General features: G+C 40.8%; 1 protein-coding gene across 1 annotated transcript; it reads left to right on the top strand.

The window, feature by feature from the left end:
• Positions 1-387: 387 nt before the first annotated feature.
• cers3a (ceramide synthase 3a) lies at positions 388-22,673 on the top strand. Its single transcript, XM_076109778.1, has 10 exons — positions 388-560; positions 8,652-8,769; positions 12,076-12,194; positions 12,285-12,342; positions 12,536-12,586; positions 16,520-16,612; positions 19,166-19,294; positions 20,022-20,128; positions 21,074-21,227; positions 22,473-22,673. Exons 1-10 carry the CDS (start codon positions 388-390, stop codon positions 22,671-22,673), a joined length of 1,203 nt encoding a protein of 400 aa, XP_075965893.1.
• Positions 22,674-23,164: the final 491 nt, after the last annotated feature.

Here is a 23,164-nt window from a genome sequence, read left to right as displayed (position 1 = left end):
GACTCAGTATTTTGAAAGTGATAAATAGTGTGTAAGTCACACTGCACACAGTCAAAGACAGAACCACGGTTGTATGAAATGGTCCAAACGTGGAAACACTTTGCACCAAAGTGAAAGCTGCTCATCCAGGTTATACAAATAAGAAAGTAATACGCAAATAAGTTAAATTCCGTACGAGATATCGTGACAATATCAAAGGATCAGTTTGGATCAGTTCATCACCTCTTTGTTTCTGGACACTTTTGCTTTACTTGAACTGTCAGCCATGTCATGGTCCTGCCCTTATAAATAATAGCTACAGACAGTGCTGCATGTTAATTGGTGGCTACTACAGTATAACCTAACTTCTTGTGTTTTTGTGACCTGGCGCTCTGTTAGGTTGAAGGGATGTTTGACACACTGTATGATTGGTTCTGGTGGGACAGAATCTGGCTGCCTGTGAACCTGACATGGGCTGACCTGGAGGACAGGGAGGGCCGGGTCTATGCCAAAGCCTCACATCTCTACGTCACTGTCCCCTACACCTTTGCCTTCTTACTAATCAGATACCTGTTTGAAAGGTAAGATCCACACTCCGTGCTTCTATTATCCCATACTGTACCAACAGCACATCCCTCTCTGTCAAAGGATTACACAGTATGTTACAGTTTAAAGGATATGTACGGTGATATTCAAACCAACAGTGAATGCATCCTACTAACTAAGTATTGTTAGTAGGATTGTTATTGTTGAGTGAGTATCAAAGCCTGATACATTCATAGAGCTCCATTGTTGTCCCTAGAGTCAACAAGCAAGAGCAGATATTCTACAGGAACAGTGTCACTGCCATTTCAACTCAATTTCAATTTCAAATTGTTTTGGCAATACTCATTTGCTTGTAAAGGGAGGAGTGTTCAGTTGTATACAATCTGCAGCCTCAACACTAGATGCCATTAATCCTACACACTGGCAATGACAATGATACTTTTATTTATATAGCACATTTCATTACACATAAACTCAAACTGCTTCACGTTTAAAGGACACAATATACAAATATACATATAAGCGCAGCACAAAATATAAGCATATTCCACAGGCATACATCCAACCACAAAGCAATAAAAAACATGACATCAACTCTTCAAATGAACCAATGCGCACACACACACACACACACACACACACACACACACACACACACACACACACACACACACACATCTATCAACCATAAGCCTGGGAGAACAGGAAAGTTTTGAGTCTGCTTTTGAATGTGGAAATAGAGCTCTATAGTAGTCTGACCTGATTGAGATAAATGCATGAAATGAAGCATCGCAAGACACGGAAGTTATACGCTCCAGCTGACAGCCAGCCGATTGAATCATAGCTTCCAATCGGCCCCACACCAATCACAGCCTAGCCTCACATTAAGGAGGTTCATTTAAATATGACTCCCTCCTTTCTACATCCATGCTGCTACAGACCGTAGTGCAGGCAAAGCTTTGCCTCCTCCACCCCCGTCTCCATCCCAGCCTCCACCCTTTCTAGTTCAGAGTTCATCTTGCATAGCAAATGCTTGAAATGTATTCAAACTTCAAACAAGAGTTTGTTATCTGTTTGTTTGTGCACTTTATTTTATATTTCACTTTATTTTATATTTCATCTTTATTTTATATTTCACTTTATTTTATATTTCACTTTATTTTATATCGCTCTGTAAATTTTTATATGTTTCTACTTGCACTGATTGTTGTTGATTGTTAAATGTTTGCACCTCCCATCACGTCAAATTCCTTGTATGTTCAACATACCATGGCAATAAACGATTCTGGTTCTGATGCTTGGTCCTCCCCGTTTTGGCTTGGTAGCTGCTGGCTAATCCGAGGATTATTTAAAGAGCGGAGCTATCAGCGGCAAGTTTAACAGTATTTCCATTTGCTGCAATAAATGGTTAAACAATCTTTCACGAGTGTTCCTGACTGAACCAAGTCAGTTTGAGATTTGAATGCTATACGTTTTGATATCTTTTTTTGGTGATATTGGTAATATGATTTTTAAAATTGAGATCAGTATCCAAAATAATGCCATGGTGTCTGACCTGCTCACTGTATATCAGACACAGCTATGCTAAGTGTCAATGAATTGACTTGACTTGACTGACTTTTAGGACCAACTACAAATATCAACTAAAGCTGCAAGCAGCGATGAATGGGCCCTCGCATCCTCCGAGGGGTGTGCCGGCGGGACTCCGGCCTGCGCGGCCAAGAACGTCCGTTTCATTTCCTGCGTGGACCGCCTGACGCTGGAAAATACGCTTTGCAAATAGTGCACCGCTTCCTGTATCTGCTGTGTGGCGCTACAGAACACGCGCAAACATGAATTATGTTGCTTTATATCAAGTGTCAAATTCCCTAGGAGGAGTTCGTTAAAGTATAGCGACTACAAATGCGTCTTCCCATGAATTATGACACATGTACAAAGTTTAATGAGTTTGAGCATCCCAAGCCACTGAACTGATGGCATCAGCCTACTTTTTCATGGCGAATGATGCATTGCCACGGCAACAGCGTTCAACGAAAACTCCCAATATTCTTTATGAAGTATCATCAATGTCTTAAGGCTTTCCTTGCCAAATTTGACTTTGATCTGGTCAACTGGTTAGGAGGAGTAAATATAAGTGTAACATGTGACATTTCCTTTTGCCAGTAGGTGGCACTATGAGTTATTGAAAATGTTGGCATTGAAATATGCTCAAGCTTGAAGTAGCATCATGCCTAAGAAAGTTTGTGCAGATTGAATTATAACAGTTATAACAACTTCCTTTTTCATGATGAATGAGGCAAAATGGCCGCCACGCCAAGGTTCTTCCATGAAAACTCATGAATTTGACAAGTTTTCATTAAAAAGGTCTGAAGAGCATCCTGACCAAATTTGAGGTCAATCCCATTAATTCTGTAGGAGGAGTTCGTTAAAGTACAAAGGCTGAAAACTGCGAAAAGTGACAAAAAAGCACATGGCGGGTTTACTGTAGCGCCCCCTAGTAGTTGAATGGTATGAAAATGTCAGGGTATGTTACAGGATGCGATGTGCACATGTCCTGCAAATTTGGAGATTTTAAGACAAACGGTTGAAAAGTTATGTGTATTGATATATAAGCCACGCCCCTAAGAAGTTTATTGGTCCATATCTTGTAAACGCAAAGATATATCAAAAAGCTTTTGATAACTTTTGGTGATATAGATCCAATAATGATACACAGCAAATTGTGTAGCAATCGGACACAGCGTGTAGGAGGAGTTCCCAAAAAAGTGTTTTTCACAAAATTCAAAATGGCAGAAAATTTTGGAAGGCGGAGTTTAGGGGTCTCATTGTCTTTTTTTTTTTTAGAGTAAGCCGAGCTCGAAATATCTGTTGATTTTCAAGTTAATCGGACATACTGGCCGAGGGGCATCGCTGGTCCAACTTGTAGGGGGCGCTAGAGAGTTCAATATCCTCGGCTGCAGAAACGTTCCATCGCACACACATGGCTGGGATTGCACCACCTCTCGTTCACATACATTGCAATCCCACCACCTTTCTTCTTACCGCTCTGTACAACATCTCTGTCCACCTGAACAGTCCTGAAGCTGGGTACGGCCACACTGTGGTCTGGGAAATGTGAGTGCAGCCATGTCTCCGTGAAACACATGATGCTGCACTTGCGGTACTCCCTCTGGGTCTTTACCAGCGTGCTGAGCTCATCCGTCTTATTGGCCAAGGACCTCACATTCCCCATTAAGATTGCCAGTACCGCAGGTTTAAATTTCCTCCTCTTCGCCTTCAACTTAGCGCCAGCTCTGCAACCCCGACGTCTTCTCTGCAACTCCTCCGGGATTTCAGGCCTTGTGCTGGGCAGCAGCAGCGGTTCACTCAGCGTAATCAGCTGATCGTGAGAGTAAACAATGCCCCCAGTCCATTGTGCGTGGCTCTCCGTTAGAAAGAGGGAAAAGAGTAACAGAAAAGCCACTAGGAAAGTTGAAAAAAAGTTACGGTCTATTGCTTTTTTTTTTTTGAAAACTTTATTTAATTTAGATCAGATATACAGTTGCACAAATACATACATGATTCCCAAGTATAAAGACATAAAAACACAAAGACAGATAAAAGAAAAGTGCTGTGTGCTTGGGTCAAAAGTCCAACAAATGCCACGGGAGGGACTGGCTCTTATCAATAGTTCTCCTTCTCCTGAGTTCAGTGACTACATGTTTCACCACCATGTTGCCATCCATTACAGTCTGTTTTATTACCATTATACATCTGGTTTTCCATATTTTGAAACGTGATGCTGACAATGAGCTGGTGAAGTTCTCTTTGTTTAACGGACATCTTCTCATCAAACAGAGCAAACATCACAGATTTATAGTTCACATTGAAGACTAGGCCGAGGCCTTGAAGTGAGGCCCAGACCTGTTGCGCTCTGTGACAGTCTATGAACAGGTGATTTTGTGTTTCGTCCTCGTTACAATGCATCATGGGACATTTTTCCGTCGTGACATAGCAGCTCCATGACACTGGCTCTTACAGCGAGTCTATTCACTGCCATGAGCCATCAGACATCTCTGATGCTCTTCGAGAGATTCTTATCCTTCAATGTTTTTATTACTTCCTCGCCATTTGTCAAACTTTTATATTTAACAAGTCCACCATGTTTGAAATCGTTGATCTTTTTATAGATAGCTTTACTTGATAGACTCTTCCAGTCGATACGTAAGTGTTGATAGTGGTTAGTAAAATCACCGTATAATAACTTGTAGTCAGGGCCCTGTCTCAGTTTCCCCTTTCTCTTCCTCCACATGGCGCTATCTCCTAACCAGTGAGCGTTTCTGGAGATGGCAGCAGAGACATTTTTAACAAAGGCAATATATAATCTGACGCCGAGCGCTAGGGCCCCTAACCCACCGTACTCTTTACTTTTATACATCAGTTGTCGTTTGGTTACTTCCCTGGTTGTGCCCCAGATTATGTTCACACTGTTTATTTAACTGGATGATCATTTTGTTGGATGGAGGAAAAATATTGGATAAAAAAAAGTAGTTTAAATAAGATGAAGGTCTTGACTATATTTACCCTGGATTTGTAATTAGTATTTTTGTTTTCCCATTTTTTCACCTCTTCTTTAATTTCACACAACTTGTTTTCCCAATTTCTTTCACTACTTTTACTGTCACAAAATGTTAAACCCAGTATTTTCATTTCTGGTTTAACTTTAATATTAATATTACATTGATGGTGTTCATCTCCGATCCAAACTCCCTCTGTTTTGTAATGGTTTAATTTAGCTCCAGATGCGAGTTCATACAGAGATAGGTTGTTAGTTAAAGCATCCATCTCCAACTGATTTTTTATGATGACAGTAATGTCATAAGCGTATGCGATGGCTGTAACTTTGGGCATATGACCTACACTTAAACCTGAAATTAGATGATCTGAGTTCATTTTTTTAATTAGAGGATTAATGGCGAGGATGCATAAAGCAGCACTGCTTCACTCCTCTCTCTACTTGAAAGGCTTCAGTTAAAACCCATTTACACAGATATTTAATTTAACGTACAGACATTTCACTATGTGAATAAAAGCATCGGGGAAGCCGTATGACTTCATCACAGCCCAGAGGTAATCTCTGGAGATGTAATCAAAGGCCTTCTTCTGATCAAGCCCAACAACATAGAAACCTTTTTTATCAGGTTCATGTAAAAGTTCTCTTAGTATGCACAAGCTGTCCCACATCAGTCGGCCTTTAATTGCACGTTTGTTCTTTATCTATAATTTTGTCTAATATATCGTTTAATCTATTCATAATTATTTTAGCAAGAATCTTATAGTCTGTATTCATAATAGTTAGATGTCTGTAGTTATCTAAATCAGCATCATCACCTTTTTTAAACAATAAACATAAAATACCTTGATAAAAGGAGTCTCCCTCTCGGCAGAGCGAATGATATGCTGCAGTCTGCCCTTCTCCTTGGCAGTGGCTGCAGCGTACCAGGCAGTGATGGAGGAGCAGAGGATGGACTCAATGATGGCAGTGTAGAAGTGCACCAACATTGTCTTTGACAGGTTGAACTTCTTCAGCTGCCTCAGGAAGTACATCCTCTGCTGAGCCTTCTTGGTGATGGAGCTGATGTTAAGCTCCCACTTGAGGACCTGGGTTATGATGGAGCCCAGGAAGCGGAAGGACTCCACAGCGGCGACGGGGGAGTCACACAGGGTGATAGGGGCAGGTGGGGCTGCGTTCTTTCGGAAATCCACAACCATCTCCACTGTCTTTAGAGCGTTGAGCTCTAAGTTGTTCAGACCGCACCAGGTCACCAGATGGTCAATCCCCACCAGAGATGAGTCCAATGAGGGTGGTGTCATCCGCAAACTTCAGGAGCTTGACGGACTGGTGACTGGAGGTGCAGCCTGTAAAAGAGAGTTAAACACAGAAGTAATGCCGTCAATAGCTTCTTGTGTAAGCGGATATTGATGTTGGCATGGCTGAAAAGATGATTTAGGTGTGATGACCACACATTGCGCATTCCGTATTAGACCGACGTCATATTTACCAGCTGCCCAGAGAGAAGAGTGAACTTCCTGTAAGGCAGGGGGAAGACTGGAGGTGTCGGCAAGAAATTAGTCAGTGTGTGGTGTGTTATCATCAAACTAATACACAGAGTATAGAATGGTAGTTTGGAAATAATCTCTCCACTGGTCAGTTCGTGATTTCGACAGTGAGATGTGTGGGTAGGAGTTCTCCATTTGGAGCATGCGGTGTTGAGCCAAAGTCAGAGTTACTGAAATAACACACCGCTGAGCGGACCAAAACAATGTTGACATGTGCCATGTCATCATGGTGTTCACATGCCAGTGGAACAGTGGAACGTTCTTTAAGCGTTAGTCCTGATGCGCCTAGGGAATAAACATATTGGCCGCTAAGTTTGGGGTTGGGTAAATCTTTGCTTGTTGCCACGGAATGTGTGGCTCCTGAATCTACTAGGAAAACAATTGCTTTGCCACCAAAGAACAAAGTGGTTTCAGGTAATCTCTTAAATGATTCTGTGGATTATTTTGGATATGACCCTTCGGTTGGCACTGATTTGTTGACTTTCTCTAAATGTTCAATAGCTGCTTGTTTTAGTTGCAGCTGCTCTGATGTGTTCGTGAGGGTGTGGGGTGGGGCAAGCGTGTCTTCATTGCATGTGCTGTGTGTGTGTGTCTCACTTCCCTTTTTTGCTGCTGCCGGAGGACGTCTCCCTCTCTCTCCACATGTCCCCGTGATCTCGGTTCAGTCAGACATCCAGCGGTTCTGTGGCCCCTGGGGATGGCTGTCATCTCTGCGGGGACAGTCAGCTGCCCAATGTCCTTTTTGGCGACAGATATAGCATTCATCTTTACCCAGAGGAGGGTGCCCTTGGATGCTACGGCCTCTCCCTCCAGATCCCCTTCCTTTACCTCTACCTCTTATTCGTCTGTTGTAGCCCGCTGGGAGCCGACACCATGCTGCTGGAGACCCAGGCTGTATTGCTGGACCCGCTGGTGGGGAGAGAGGCACGGGAGGACCAGAAATACATAGAGCAGACTGTCAGACTCCAGCAGCAGTGACATTAGGTTATCAAAAGCAATTCTGGTGCTTTGAAACACCATTTTGTCCACATGGGCCGTCAATATCGCAAAAAAAGATAGTTGCTTGAATTGATAATAATTCATCACATTAATTATCATATGTTTTATAAGTCAAATCTAAATCTCACCAGTAATATTTCTCTGTCAGGCAAATGTAGCGCTACAATATTTTCCTCTGAAATAGAAGTACACAGTAAGAAGTATACAGATAAACTCAATATCTTTTAAGTGCTTTATAAGTTATTTTGGGGTACAGTGGTTCATAACGGTAACATAATTCAATATTTTTCAAGTAATTTTAGTTGGAGGCCCCAGGCAGTTTCCTACCTTGCCTAATGGTAAAGTCGGCCCCAGGTGTTTTTTCTCGTGAACAAGAGAGTATTTCACCAGTGATTCTGAATGAGATAACTGCAACTTGGATGCAGATTTAGTGATTTGGGGAACCAGGCAAATGGCGAGCGGCACAGAATTCAGTTTGCTGGTGTTAAAATCCCCCAGAATGATTTTGGATGCAACACGAGAGGTAGTTAGCTTTTCAATACATTGATAGATTGTCTGTGAAAACTAAGTTGTAATAGCTGATGGTAGAATATAAACAGCTGTCAAAATCACCTGCCCAAATTCCCTGGGTAGGTAGAACAGGTGCAGGGAAATGGAGCTGCTCCCTGGTGTAGGAGATGGCTAGCTTTCCCCTCGGTTCCTCCTGTCTGCCATGGATAAAAGCAGTTCATTAGAACTTCTTGCTCCATACATTTGTTTTTTAAATGTGTTTACTTCCTTGACTCAGTAACACTTAGTCAACAAACAAACAAGAAGACACTTCACTCTGACCGTCACGGTTCGCCAGCTGAGCTCCAGAAGCATGCAAAAAGTCATCATACCAGAATATTAATAATAGTCTTATAAGTAATCATGGCAACGATTAATGCATCTGTGATATGTAAATGAACATGCCATCAATAAAACTAAATCTTTGCTGACTCTGGCATTGTTAGAATTGAACCCTGTGTGTGTTAAATGTATTTCAGGTGGATAGCAACACCACTCGCAGTCTCCGCTGGGATCAAGAAGAGAGTCCATCTGAAAGCGCAGGACAACCCTGTCCTGGAACGTTACTACATTACTCAGAGTAGAAATCCTGCTCAGGTAAAGATATTCCCACTCAACTGAGAGGTCAACACACTGCAAAATAAAAAACATCTTAACCCGTTTGGCAACATGTGGAAATCCAAGATACCCTGGGAAACCTAACGCTGTCATGTCTCAATTTCACTGAGCCATATTCATTGTATCTAGTAGGCCACAATGCTGGTTTACTACAACTGTTTGACCTAAAATAAACTGATTTTGCTGTAATCTAATTGAAGTTAATGGATAAAAGGGATGCCGAAATACTTTTTTGACTTTACATCACTATTGAGTTATGGGAAATGTTTGGACCATATGAGTCACAATGCAGCCAATACTAAAATCTAATTCTACAAATAATATAATATGAATAATATTAGTGTTGGGAATGAAAAGGAGCGTGTTTGAGTTATCAGCATATAACAAAACTAAATTCTTGACATCAATAGAATTATTAATGTCAGTAAGATTATTAACCATTATTAATAATAACGGGGCACCACCCTGCGAACAGGGACCAAAAACCAAACAATAAACTAAGTCTCATAATTAGTGTTCACTCACCATGTCAATAGTCGAAGTACTATTACACATTCAGAGTGAAAGTTAAGGTTTAAATTCGGGCAACAGACCACATATCAGCTATTATCACAATACATGCACAAAGTAATCACAGACAGCTGCTGTTTAAAATATAACAGAGTTTATTAAGTTCCAATAATAATGATCAAGTCAACTAATATCTAAAACAACAAAACTATACATTAATGAGCACGCTATCTAAAATCAACAAACTATGGAAAGTGGGGGGGGGGGGGGGAAGTGTGTGTGTGTGTGTGTAGGGGGAAGGGGCGAGAGAACAGCTCAGACAATGTATGACATAATCTGAAACGTGGCGACGTCTCTCGCGAGACCACAAGATGGCGCGAGACTCTACGATGGCGGTAGACAATAGAGATCTTGTTATCTACACGTGTCTGAAGCCGTTAGCGCAACTCCGTAGCTACATTAGCGTAAAGCTATATGTGTGTGTGGGTTAGTAAAAGAAGAGAGAAAGCAAACAAAACAAAAGGTGTCCTCCAAGAACAGATTAAGATCCTCTCCGCCGTGGTGGAGTATGGAAGATTGCCCTCTCAGCTACAGAAATACAGCCGGCGACTCTTTGTCACAGCCACGGTTCTGACCTCTGAACTGATGAGAAACAACTTCCACCTCCGCTAGCGGTGAATTATCTAAACACGATTTTAGTAGAATGGAGTACAGTAACTGCTACACAACATTAACGATCGAGATCGTTAATCTCGGCGATTATTGAGCATACACACCACGATATACAAATGACAGTAACTTAAGCAACACAAACAAGATAATAAACACAATAACCTAAATCTAGCCCAGACACCGTAAATAGCTTATTAGGAGGTGATTTCGCTGTTGAAGATGTGTTCCTTCTGAGTTTGTTGGTGGAACTCAGGCAGCGCGGCTCCGTGCGGCGCAATAGATTCTCTCGGTAGCAGAGAATTTCTTTGGCTCAGTAAGGGAATTCCTGTCCTTACGGCTAGCACAGAGTCGACTTGAGGAGAAAAAGAAGTCGTCCTTTTTCTCTGAAGAAGAAGTTTCTTCACCTCTGCAGGAAAATTGTTCGCTTCCTCGTCCAGGATGCGAACAAAAACAAAACAAACAAACAGTCCAGTAGATACGTCCAGCGAATCTAAAACTGTTAAAAACCTAGGATTTTCTTTTGTACAGCAACGTTGTGTGTGCTCCCTTGTTGACCGAGATCGAGGGAAAGCATAGAGAAGGGGGAGCAAGGCTGTTTTATAGAAACAGGGGCAGAACCACAGGGGTCCTGGGGTGTCTGTGGCTCTCGGCCAATTAGATTGCAGTGTTGATGTTTGGGTGACGAGTTCACACCTTAATGTGAACTTCTTCCTAGTGGGGGTTTGGTGCTAATCAAACCAAATTAGGATGAACCCTTGCCTGCAGAATCCGCAGGCCCAAATCTCTTTGTCTCAAAGCACATGGTGAGGACAAGAAAGCACCTGGGCCCAACATGAGTGTGCCTTGATCTTTATATGTAATTGTGCAAAAATACTAAATTAACTAAATTCATAGACGTGCAAAATAAAGAAGCTGCGCAGCATTAAAATCTTGATTTTAAAAAAGAAATGCTAACATTTACGAAGCTTCAAACTATTTGTTACAGCCCTAATACATTTATGACATAAATTACCTCTAGGAGAAAGTCTTTGCTGGATGTCCTCACTGGATGTCTTCTCTGTCCTCCTCCTTCTGTCTTTTTCTTCTGGTCTGTTATTCCCTTTTGCATAAACTTTAATATTAACCCATTTTGTTTTTATCTGAGCCACGGTTCTTGTCCAAGCCTCTTTTTTTTATCATCATCACCATATCATCCAATGGAAATACTTCATAAAAGTGTGCTTTTTCTGCCTTCTACCTCGGACTCTTTGGTCTAAATTTCTTCAGTATTTTTTGTATCTTACTTAGGACTATGCTTTTGTCTTTTGCAACAACTTCACCGCTTTCTCCATGATGAAAGGCAAATGTATTTCCTTATATAGAGAAATTAAGGCGTGGCATTATGCTGATTGCAAATCGCAGGCACAGTCCTGTCAATTTAGAATGATTCACTAACATATGCACGGTGGTATGAAAAAAATTGGCAGTGTGCATGTCATGAATCCGACTGATTCTGTATTTGCTCTTATTTTGTGCGCAAAGTAAGAACATTTCTACACATATTGGTGAATGAGGCCTATGGTGACTGAATTCATATCCTCAACCAAGTAAATTAATGGATGGGGAGTGGAGAGCTCTTCTGCGAGTTTATGCAAAGAAGTGTTTGCAGGCGATGTGCAACTTCCACTGGGTGGAGTGCAGCTTTCTCCTGGCAGGGGGCCATAAGGATTAGGTTGTCTTAACGAGGACAAAACCCAGATCCTGTTCCTTCTTCATGTCTCTAGTGCGGTTTCCATACACTTGCAGAAAGTGGACGCAGCCAGAGTAAAGCCAAATGATAGCCGGTCGAGCTGGTACTGTATTCCCTGGAAGGGGAAACACAGGATTATTTTGTGCTCGGCAATGATAGGAATGTGGAAATAGACATCTCTCTGGTTGAGGGAAGTGAACAAATTGGCGAGACGGACACGGGCCAACACTTATAGCAGGAACAAAACCCATTGTTCCCCTCTCCTGGAGGGACACTTCCTTCCCCAGGAGCTCAGCCTGCTTTTTCATCAGTGCTGCTATTTCCCACACTCAACCCTTCTTTTTTTGTGTATGTGTGTGTTCACTCCTTTTCAGGCAGGCATTGATGGGCTGTCTAAGAAAAGCAGTTTGTCAGTGAGGCAAGTTTTACGCTGGTTCAGAAGAAGACGCAGTCAGGACCTTCCCGGAACACTGAAGAAATTCAGAGAAGCTAGGTCACTAATTTGTGTGTTTGATAATAAGATAGTGATAATAATAATGCATTACCTAGCCATGATCTAATGTCTCTTCTCTGCTTCCTACAGTTGGAGGTTTGTCTTCTACCTGTCAGCGTTCTTCGGAGGAATAGTAGCACTGTACGATGTGAGTAGCTCATTTGATTGGAACAGTACCCCATCTCAGCCAGAAACATTACATTTTACTGTGAAAAGCAACTTGAGAAAGCTGTGTTACTAGCAGCCTTGTGGGTGTAGCTCTTTATCTTTCATAAAAGCTATGCCCATCTACATTTCAAATAAAATGCACAAATATAACATTTCTCTCCATGTTTTTGAAGAAAGACTGGTTTTATGACACTTGGGAAGTATGGACGGGTTTTCCAAAGCAGGTTTGTATAGCCTACTTTTTAATCATTATATTACACCATAATCGTCATATTAGCATCGGTATTGTTTAATTTTACTTAATCATTAGGTATTTATGTGGAAAAATTTAACTTCTGATCAATCTTCATGAATAATGGAACAAACTTAATGAGCCTCAGTTGTCCATACTGGAATATATGATAACTACAACATACAGTAAATCTGATCAGCGAAGATCTTGCAGCATGCATAAACACAAACACACCAAAACTTAAAGTAACATTACATTCACTCGCCTTTATACACCACCCAGCTCTGTTCGACGTTTCTTTCCTTGATTCCTTGAGAATATTTATTTCTCACAAGTACAAAACAGCTGTCGTTCTGCCGTTATTGCACTTATGATTATCTCGCAAATGTCCTTAGAAATCTGCCCTCCTTTGTACCACTTTGTAGTCACTTAATATTTTTTTTTGTCTTTGTCATACAGAGGCATGATAACTAAATTGAGTACATCAATTTGCGAGTAATATAATTGAGTTAGTTCTATTTGTCCCACTATGAACCTGCAGTGATGTTGTGATGCTGTTTTGGAGCAGTCATGTAAGCTGCAGTGTCCAATCACTAACGTTTTTCCAATAAAGAGGTATGTATGTCTAATACAAGACTTCAGTGCAGGCTAGTCCTTCAAATCCTGGCTCCTAACTGCAGAAAAAGGGGAATTGGAACGTCCTTTATGATGGCCGTTACAGTGACCTCCACCAACATGTGCAGTGATACTATAAAGCACACACCAGCACTGGAATATCATGACATACTAATGTACTTTACCTTTATGTACATTTTTTTATAAAATTATTTATAGCCTACATAATTGCCAGACATAAATTAAACTCAAATAAAAAAGTGTCAGAATAGTTGCACCCCTTCACTCATTCACTTTCATATTAAAGTTTGCAAGTTTCATTTCTTATTTCTAGAGATTCTGTGTCGTCATCTAAATATTTTTATCCTATCGGTCTGATAAACTGGTTTTATCACTTATTTACAGGGATGGAAAGAGTACTAGAATCATACCTGCAAACTCATAAGAGGTGAAAAAGGTGACAAGCACCCGAACCCGGAACCCTGTCGGGGGTGCTTGAATTTTATTATGACAAAGTTCATATTTTCCCATTTTTTATTTTGTATTGTCAGTAGTTTGGAAAGATAGGACACCCCATTTAGTTCTTTCTGATCCATGTATAATTTTCTTTTTACGGATCACGGATCGATCTGTGATCTACATGATTCGCCTCATTCTACTTTGAGTTAAAAAAACAATAACCTGCAACCACATCCGCCAGTGTTCCAGTTTAACGTTAATGAGTGACCGCGTGAACTGAACCGGAACACGGGGGGTTGCATGTTTAATCACGTTACGTTTTTGTTCCTCCTAAATCGCGATAATGATGAATGTTAACAGTCGACAAAGTTTCGCACTTGCCTCACTCTAATCTGAAAAATGCTGGTTGACCCCCCCCCCCCCCAAAAAAAAAAATTAACTCTAGGGATCTACACGATTCACGTGGATGACATATTTTGATTCAAAAAAGCGACAAGTTTGCAGGTATGTAGAATAGTTAGTAAGTGTTTTATTTGAGTAAAAGTAAAATTATTTGAGTAAAAATATACTTGGAAAGTAGGTCAGTTAAAATGTACTCTGAGAAAACTGTATGGGGGGGGAGTCTGTTATACAATGATAGACTAAATGATGATAGAGAAACTAAATGATGTTAGAGACTAAACTCAAACAATTACAGAAAAATGACCAACAATAAATAAAAAGAGCTATGGACACGTTGGGTGTAACAACCATTATTAGGCAAACGGTAAATGGACTTGTACTTGTACAGCATTTTTCTAGTCTTCCGACAACTCAAAGCGCTTTTACACTACATGCCATCATTCATGGCATCATCATCATCATCATGGCATTCATTCATCATTGCGGACCAAATAGTCAAGGCACAAGGAAACAGGCTTTAAATTCAAAAGTGGGTTTATTTTCCCAAAGATTATTCAATAGAAATCAGCGCCAAAGACATTAATTTACAGAGTTATAGGGCCCCTATAAAAGAAGTCAACAAAACATAACTATTAAAGAATAAGGTTAACAAAACAAGACGTTAACTCCATCAACAGAAAGCCTCCTAGAATGAAACTGAGGGAAACCTATATTGGCTGACCAAACCAACAAAAGCATACAGGGGAGGACACCACAGACAACAACGACAAGGTAACCCAAAACCGCCCAGATCCCCCCATGCTGTCAGAGCTTTTGGTATGGTCCTTGGCTCAGGCCTCTGCATAAAACCAGGCTCTACCCTCAGCCCCATCTTTTGTCAGACCAGGAAGGGGAACTCAGCAGCCAGGTAACTTCCATTGTTGGGCTGTGGCCACCACACCCATTCATGCACTGATGGCAGGGGCTACCATGCAATGTGCCACCTGCCCATCAGTTGCCACATAGTTTCGTCCGGTATCTACTAATGTGAGGTAGAGCTCTGGGTGCCCACCTACGGCTACAATATTTTTTTCCTTATTCAACAACGGCAGGACGTCAGTGGTTACAGGAGGAGCATCTCGGCGCTGATAGGCTGTCGCAACACAGCGTCACACAAAAATGGGCTGAAGTTTGCGTTTTAGCGTTATTTGCGTCACGCCATTGGTGCCACCTGGCACAAATTTGCATTTACTCGACTGGCTAAGTGGAGAGCAGGGTCGTCCTTTGATCAGAGGATGCTAGTCGCATGTCGATGTGTCCTTGAGCGAGACACTTAACCCCAAAATTTGCTCCCGTAGCTCTGCCTACGGTGAGATACAATCTGAATTGTAAGTCACTTTGGATAAAAGCGTCTGCTAAATGACTGTAATGGAATGTAATAATGGATCAGCGGTTCGATCCCCGGCTCCGCTAGTGCCATGTCAATGTGTCCTTGAGCAAGACACTTAACCCCAAAATTGCCATCAGTGTGTGAATAGGTGAATGATGACAAGTAGTGTGAAAGCGCTGTGAGTGGTCGAAAAGACTAGAAAAGCACTATACATGTATATAACTTTACCATATATCAAAATATTAACTTCAAATTTAAGGAAGTCCTACTGCCGATCATTGGAGTTCTGTGGTCACTTCTCAGAGATCCTGGCAGAATATGACTGATAGTTTATCTGACCAATAGTAAAGCAGCAGAGCTGCACCATACAGAATCCCAAATCCATGGAATTTGGAGTCTTAGTTTGTGTTGAATGGTTTATGATCTTTACTCATATGGGAAACATCACTTTATGCAGCAGGTAAGATGACCAATGGAACAATCAATCGAATATTCTATGTATTTCTTTTACCATACAATCGGACCATAAAATATTCAAAACTTCATATTTAGACACAGTGTCCTTTTCCATTGAACTACGATGCACACATAAAGACACAATGTGCCTCTCAGGATAACTTATCAAGTCTTGGCTATAATTTCAGTGTTACCAAATACTAGCAGTGGTCTCTCAGTAAAGGCCATTTCACAGCCTCTCCTCTTTATAAAACATGCTAATTTTCACTTTGAGTGAAAGTGAAGTAACACCTATGTTTTTTTGTGAGTGGGAAGAATTTAAATCTGGCTTTAATATTTCATGTAAAAGGCACCTTCATTTGAAATACTATGGCGTAGTTCAGTTTAACACACTACTGTATATATGATATATGATCCCATAAATATCAGCCTGTTCTTAGCTTTAAAAAATGGAATTGAGTGAATAGGGTCTTCTACTGTTCCTTCCTTAGCTAAAGGGGTTAGGACAAAGAGCAGAGCCTTAAGGGACAAACATTTTGTCAGTGTGACTGAGATTTACTGTAGCTTCATGTTACATGTTGTTCATCTCTTCATGACTCTGTTTTTGTGTGTCTCTGTCTGTAGCCCATGCTGGAGTCTCAGTACTGGTATTATATCTTGGAGATGAGCTTCTATGGTTCTCTTCTCTTAAGCGTTGCCTTTGATGTCAAGAGAAAGGTGAGTAGCAGTTGGGAGAGGCCAAAATTTCAACTTTGTTAAATCTCCTGCCCTCCAGGGGTCTCATTTATAACCGTTACGTACGCACAGAACGGGTTCTGAAAGAGGTGTATGCCACTCCCCACGCAAAAGCTGTGATCTATAAAAACAAACTTGACAGGAGAATGTACGCATCTATACGGAAACTCTGACCCATGCGTGCAAACATTTTGGAGACACAGACGGTGAGGTGGTCAATTGAAGCCAGACTTTAGAAATTTTATGTAAGATGCATCATTACGTGTATAATGATTCCTCTCACACATTTAATTTCACTTCATATCTCGTTATTTTGCACATATATATTCTCTTTGTCATTGTACTATTGAGCCATAACTACAAGCACATTTCAATTATAAAAGATATAAACCAACTCAAACCTCAAATAAAATGTTGCTTAATACTACACTACACATTTACAAGTTGATTTGGGATTTATGAAAGAAAATTGCTCGCTGGCAGGCGTACTCAAGGTTTTATAAATCAGAATATCTTTTGCCGTACGTGCATTTCCTCCTTTGTACGTTTGCAAACATTTAGTGTGGATCCTACACACTGTTTTATACATGAGACCCCTGATGTTTAAAATCTCCTGATTTTATTCTCATAACAGAAGTAATATCAAGTTTTGACACAGTATGTTCACATATATGCAATTCTTTTTTATATAAATGATCAGCATTGATGGCATTTTTTATTAACAAATTGAAAGTGGTGTAAGGGGTTAAGCCTGATACAAACATTGCTATGCCACTATTTTTGTTTTGATTATTTTATTTTTTATTAGTTTTGCTGAGGTAGATTACATACATAAGGTTCATTTTTATTTTTTTTACCTGGAATTTGTGAAGCTTATTTGAAGGAGATTAGCCTACGCTAGCTCTGGCAGTGTAGTTATTAGCTAGTTCATCTAATGCTGTGCTGTGTGCTTGCTGCTCAGTCAGTGTGTGTGTCACACGGTTGCAGAGATGCCACACTGGAGAAATAGAGTGTTAGGCTACTTTTTGCAAACAGTAAGATCTATAGTTAGCTCCATCGTTAGCTCTGTTATCGATGACTTCTATATGACTTCTATATTTTGACCACTCATTTGATCTTCCCCAACCCCATTTTCCAACATGGATTTGCAACACTAAATACAGCCTACTTGTAGAGGATAGCGGCACACAACCAACAACACATTTTGGTTTTGTCTAAATAAATAAAAAATTGAGGTAGATTAATTATGTTTTCATACAAGCAACGCTTGAAGTTTGCTTCTAGGATCTACCAATACCTAATAATAATGGTTAACCCTATTTGTTACCAACACAAACTCAATAGGTTTCCGCCCCTTTGGGGCTTGAACACTAAATATAAGCCATTCTGGGTTCAAACCCTTTTTCACTCAACAGAAGGAAGCAGCTCAATTGACGAGATGAAAGTCACAGGCAGCAGTGAACTTTAATTCTGTCTAAAAAAGGACTGAGACCAATCACACACTTGTTTCATCAAAATGTATGCAGACTTTCAGTAATTGCACTCTAAACTAAACTAAACTTGGGCTATTACCAACATAAACTGAGGGGTAATAGAAGAGTTGTTTTGAAGAAATGGTTGCCTAGTTTCCTAAAAGGTACGCGATCTGAGTTATGACCAACCTAAACCAGTCACAACTAATCACAACTTAGTTGAGTTCATGGATAATAGTGAAAGTTTTTCTAAGTATTTCAGCTGCAGTTTCTTAGTATTTACTTCCTTATTTACTAATGGTAAATACAGGTAATTATCCAATGGTATACTACTATGTGCCATGTATTTACTGAGTAATTAAGGGACTGTTTAAGGAAGCTTCAAGAACTGACTGATTACGAAAAACAGTCACCAAGTGATGACCCTGAACTACCAGACAGGTTGAATGCTTTTTTTGGTCTGGTTTGAGAAGCCCACTGGAAAAACATTTCCATTCCCAACCTCTCAGCCACCATCACCATTCACAATTGAAACAAATGCAGTGAAAAAGGTGTTTTGTGAGTTGGACAAAGACAAAGCATTAGACCCAGATGATCTAACCCAGCCTTACTAAGCCACTACTCGGAACAACTGGCCTTAGTCTTCACGGATATCTACAACTCACCCAGTCCTGAACAACGTTAACATGAAAATGCTGTGCTTACAAAATTGTCCATGTCAATAATGGCTGGATTTCCATGGTCCCCTGAGGTTAACTTTAGTGCCACCATCAGGACAAAGTTCCAATCAGCACACAAGAAATGTGACCTTGCAACCTAATTGGTAGATTGGTATGACACCCCAACTCCCCCCTCGTTACTATTTGTCTCGTACCACCCTCAGGACAAACTTTAAAGTGTAAGCCCCACTGGTAAGGCTCCAAGAAAAAAAAAAAAAAAATGTAACATTTAATTAATATTTTAGCCTCAAGAGGTTGCTAGTGGGAGTCTAGTTTAGTAGTCTGGTAAAGACTATATGTGTTCTCCACGTTAATTGACTAATTCGATTTTTTTCTTCCTATAGGACTTTAAGGAGCAAATCATCCACCACTTGGCCACACTGGTCCTCTTATCATTTTCCTGGTGTGTCAACTACATTCGAATAGGAACGCTGGTTATTATTGTCCATGATGCCTCTGACGTTTTACTGGAGGTCAGTCACAGCCACTCAAAATTGTATCAGCCCTTTCTTCTGTTGATACTGAACAGCCCTGTAAATCCATGAAAACTAATGGCAAATAAACTGTGGAAAGGCAGGTGGCATGCTAGCTGAGATGCAGGCTGGAGGGTAGCCGGCCAGGGTGCAGGCAGGAGGGTAGCCGACCAGGGTGCAGGCTGGAGGCCAACAGGCCAGGGTGCGGGCTAGAACCTAGCGGGCTGGGGTGCAGGTTGGCAAGCAGGCAGTATGCTTAGCAGGCCCAAGATTGACAGTGACGCTGACAGTATGGCAAAGTTCTCTGCCCATCCAGGTAGCAACTTCACTCGCCAAGGCTTTGAAGTGACAGTGACAAATGAGTCCCCTCATTGGATTCATAAAGTGAGGAAAGTCCGAAGTCATCTGGTGGACAGGTGGAGAATGGCAATTAAGCTTAATTGGGCAGGATGTAGCCCTATGTAACTCACCACGCTACATGCCATCCCCCACCCCAATCTCCAAATGCTTAACTTCTGCCTCTCTACATAAAGGACACACTATTTCCTGCATTGGTACTGGACATTGGCATTGTTGTTGGCAGATTCGTCCATCAAAGTAATTCCAATAGATACCAGACTAGTTACGATGATACCATGGTACAGCTGAAAATAGACAGTGAATCAGTTAAAACTTGCTCAGTGTTTTGAAATATGGTTAATTAACATACAACGTATTTATCTTTCAGTCTGCAAAATTATTCAACTATGCCAAATGGGAGAAAACCTGCAAAAGTCTTTTTGTTCTGTTTGCCTTCGTGTTTATGGTAACACGACTGATCATCTTCCCATTCTGGTAAGCTCATAAATGAGGTGTATGTGTGTCAATGTGTGTGAGAGAGAATCTGAACACTATGTGTATGCATGAGAATGCTATATGACAGTAAGCTCTAAAGTTAATTTCAGGTTCTTTCCATATATTCTGTTGGATTAGGACATTTAAATATTATGGTGGGTGTTACGTTCCCCTTTTAGGCATCTAAGGGATGCGGGGAGTAACGGTGTTATTTTACCCGGGGGAAGAGAGAGAGAGCACTGCGAAGGGTTTTAACAAAGGATCGTTTATTGGAGATAAGCCCGCGGCAAAACAAAACTACCCTCTGATAGTCAGAGGGCGACTCAAAATGATAATCGCACCAACACGATGGCGACACCAGCCCACACGGCTGTACCCGGAGAGATCCACGGCACCACTCTCTCGGCTTGGTTGCGGCTTCGGCCCCGGAAGAAGGCTGTCCTTCCGGAGCTCCTCTCCTTTTAACCACGCCTCCAATCTTTGATTGGGCGCAGCTGGCCTCTAGTAACGGGCGGCACCCGAGAGGACACTGCGGGTAATCAGAGAGAGCACAACAACAACACACGGCACGTAACAGTGGGTAACACTTTATAATAACTACACACTATGAAGCATTAGTTAAGTATGAGTAAACACTTAATTCATCATTTATAAAGCATTGTTCCTACATTAATACAAATGAGTATATGAGAGGTTCTGTTTTTTACTGAAGAAGTGATTAGCATAAAACAAATGAAAAACATAAGACTATAGGTTTGAGTTTGGTTTCTTATATCCACTACCTCCCTTTGGGTCAATAGCTAACCCATCCCACCTCCATCTGCTCACATAAAAGTTCTACAGCATTTAATTTGTACCAAAATGCACAACATAATCTAATTACACAGGCCACAGGTCATGACTGGATGTTAAAGATTTTGATGTTTCTATCCTGCTGTGTTTCAGGTTGATCCACTGTACCTGGGTCTACCCCGTTCACCACTACCCTGCCTTCTTTGGCTACTACTTCTTCAATGTGATGCTGGTGGTTCTTCTCTGTCTGCACATATTCTGGGCCTACCTCATTGTCTGCATGATCAGAAAATTCATGTTTGGCACTGTAAGTCTGTTGTCTATCAATATTTCCAAATATGTTTTGATCGGTACAAATTATTTGCTTGGCATTGCCAAGCAAATAATGGTGGTCTGTGTAATGTCTGTGTAATGTGGTCTGATAAAGCCATCGAGAAATCACAAGACATCATTTTAATTAAGCTGTAAAGCAGAACATGACATAAACCCTCCCACCGTACTGGATGAATTTAAGTATACATTCTAACCCTAAACATAAGACATTTTGTTGATCCATCCATCCACCCTGTCACACTGCGTTCTACTTTACCTCTGATGGACAACAGTCCAAGTTTGAGACAGTCAGCACCATCAGTAGTTTGTTCACATATCTAAAGCAACGCATGTTTTCCTTTACTTTCCTTTACAATTACTGTACCTCTCACAGCCCTGTGACCTTCATGACTGCCTGGAGCCAAGGGGGAAGTAGTGTGAATGTATTGGCTCAACAAAGCATGTGTCTTTATCACAGCAGACCCCTTACTTGTCAACAGTCAGTGTTGATACCATAACCACTATTTTTCTTTAACCTTAACCAAGGAGTTTTTGTTCATCAGCTTAATTTAACCATAGTAGTGAACAATTACAGTCTCGAAGGAAAAATGCCAAAACAGATAATTTTGAGAGGTGGTAATGTCATGTTCCCAGATTTCAACCATTAACTTGGTTACAGAGTTCGTAACTGAGGGAAATAATGGAAAACTCCATACCTGAGTTGTAATAAGAATAATTATTCTTTCAATAAGATTTATAATTTGAATATACGTTACCTTTACAATGAGAATTACAATGGTTGTGTTTTATTTCTGATTCATGTTGAAAGTAATGTTGCTGTGACCAGTTATTACAGTACATAACCTGCCAGCACTGATGATCACTTAGCAGACTTACCTCATTATGTCCACCTGTACACAGTTTGTCTCTGCTCTGTGTGCACAGTTTGCTTAACTACCAGGGGCAAATAACTAATATTCGACAATACCATTACTGTAACACACATACACTCTCAATGAAAACAGGCTATGAGATTATTCAGACTAACAGCACATATTCCAAATCTGCTTTCAGGTAGATGTCTGGTTCTATTTGTCTTTGGCTGCTGGCTACACCAGCTGTTTGTTGTATTTGCTGAACATCCACTCCCTCTCCTTCCATTTTTTCCTCTTTACAACCCTTTGCCTTATTTTTTTTCTTTATTTCAATCCACTGTATTTGTCTCTTTCTTACATCACAGCTGACCAGAGATGAAAGAAGTGACAATGAAGAGGAAGAAGAAGAAGGAGAGAGCAGCCTTACAGAGGAGGAAAGTGAGGACCAGCATAAGCTTGGCAATGGATTGGCAGTTGATGAGAAGGAGAACAAGAAGAACATGAATGGCGACTTTGGATGCTTATCTCCACCGGAGAACATCAGCCGGTCAAAGACTGTATACTGACTTATGATCAGTCTGATCAGTAGAGCCAAAGATGTAAGAAATACACCCGGTCTCGCTCTCGAAGCGCCAAATACCACAGCTTGGTCATTGCATTCAACTGATTGCAATGTAAACCCAACCGTATCATTATCAGTCTATCAGAGCAACTGATGTAGTTTAAATAGTGAGAGAACCATGTAGGTTGTATGGGTCCAACAAACACATGACTTTTACCCAGGAGACCACTGTTCATGTACATTGACTTATTTTACTGTAGTTTAGTTACTTAACTTCCAACTTTTACTAACAGCAGTTGCATATCAAGAGTAGTTATTTTTCAAAACAAATATACTTATTTTAACCCACAACATGATCTTTTCCTAAACTTAACTAAGTAATTTTGTTGTGTAAGTAAACCTAAAAACTTTGGGTTACTTAACGTAAACCCTGGTTCTTTGATAACAGAGTGAGGTGTTTCACTATGGGGAATCGCCTCGGCGTGACCAACTATG

This window comes from Anarhichas minor, unplaced genomic scaffold (genome assembly GCF_050575085.1).
Source record: "Anarhichas minor isolate MPS153535 unplaced genomic scaffold, ASM5057508v1 ptg000042l, whole genome shotgun sequence".
Lineage (NCBI taxonomy): Eukaryota > Metazoa > Chordata > Actinopteri > Perciformes > Anarhichadidae > Anarhichas > Anarhichas minor.
The sequence above is the reverse complement of the archived record's forward strand: the minus strand, read 5'-3'. Positions and strand labels throughout refer to the sequence as shown.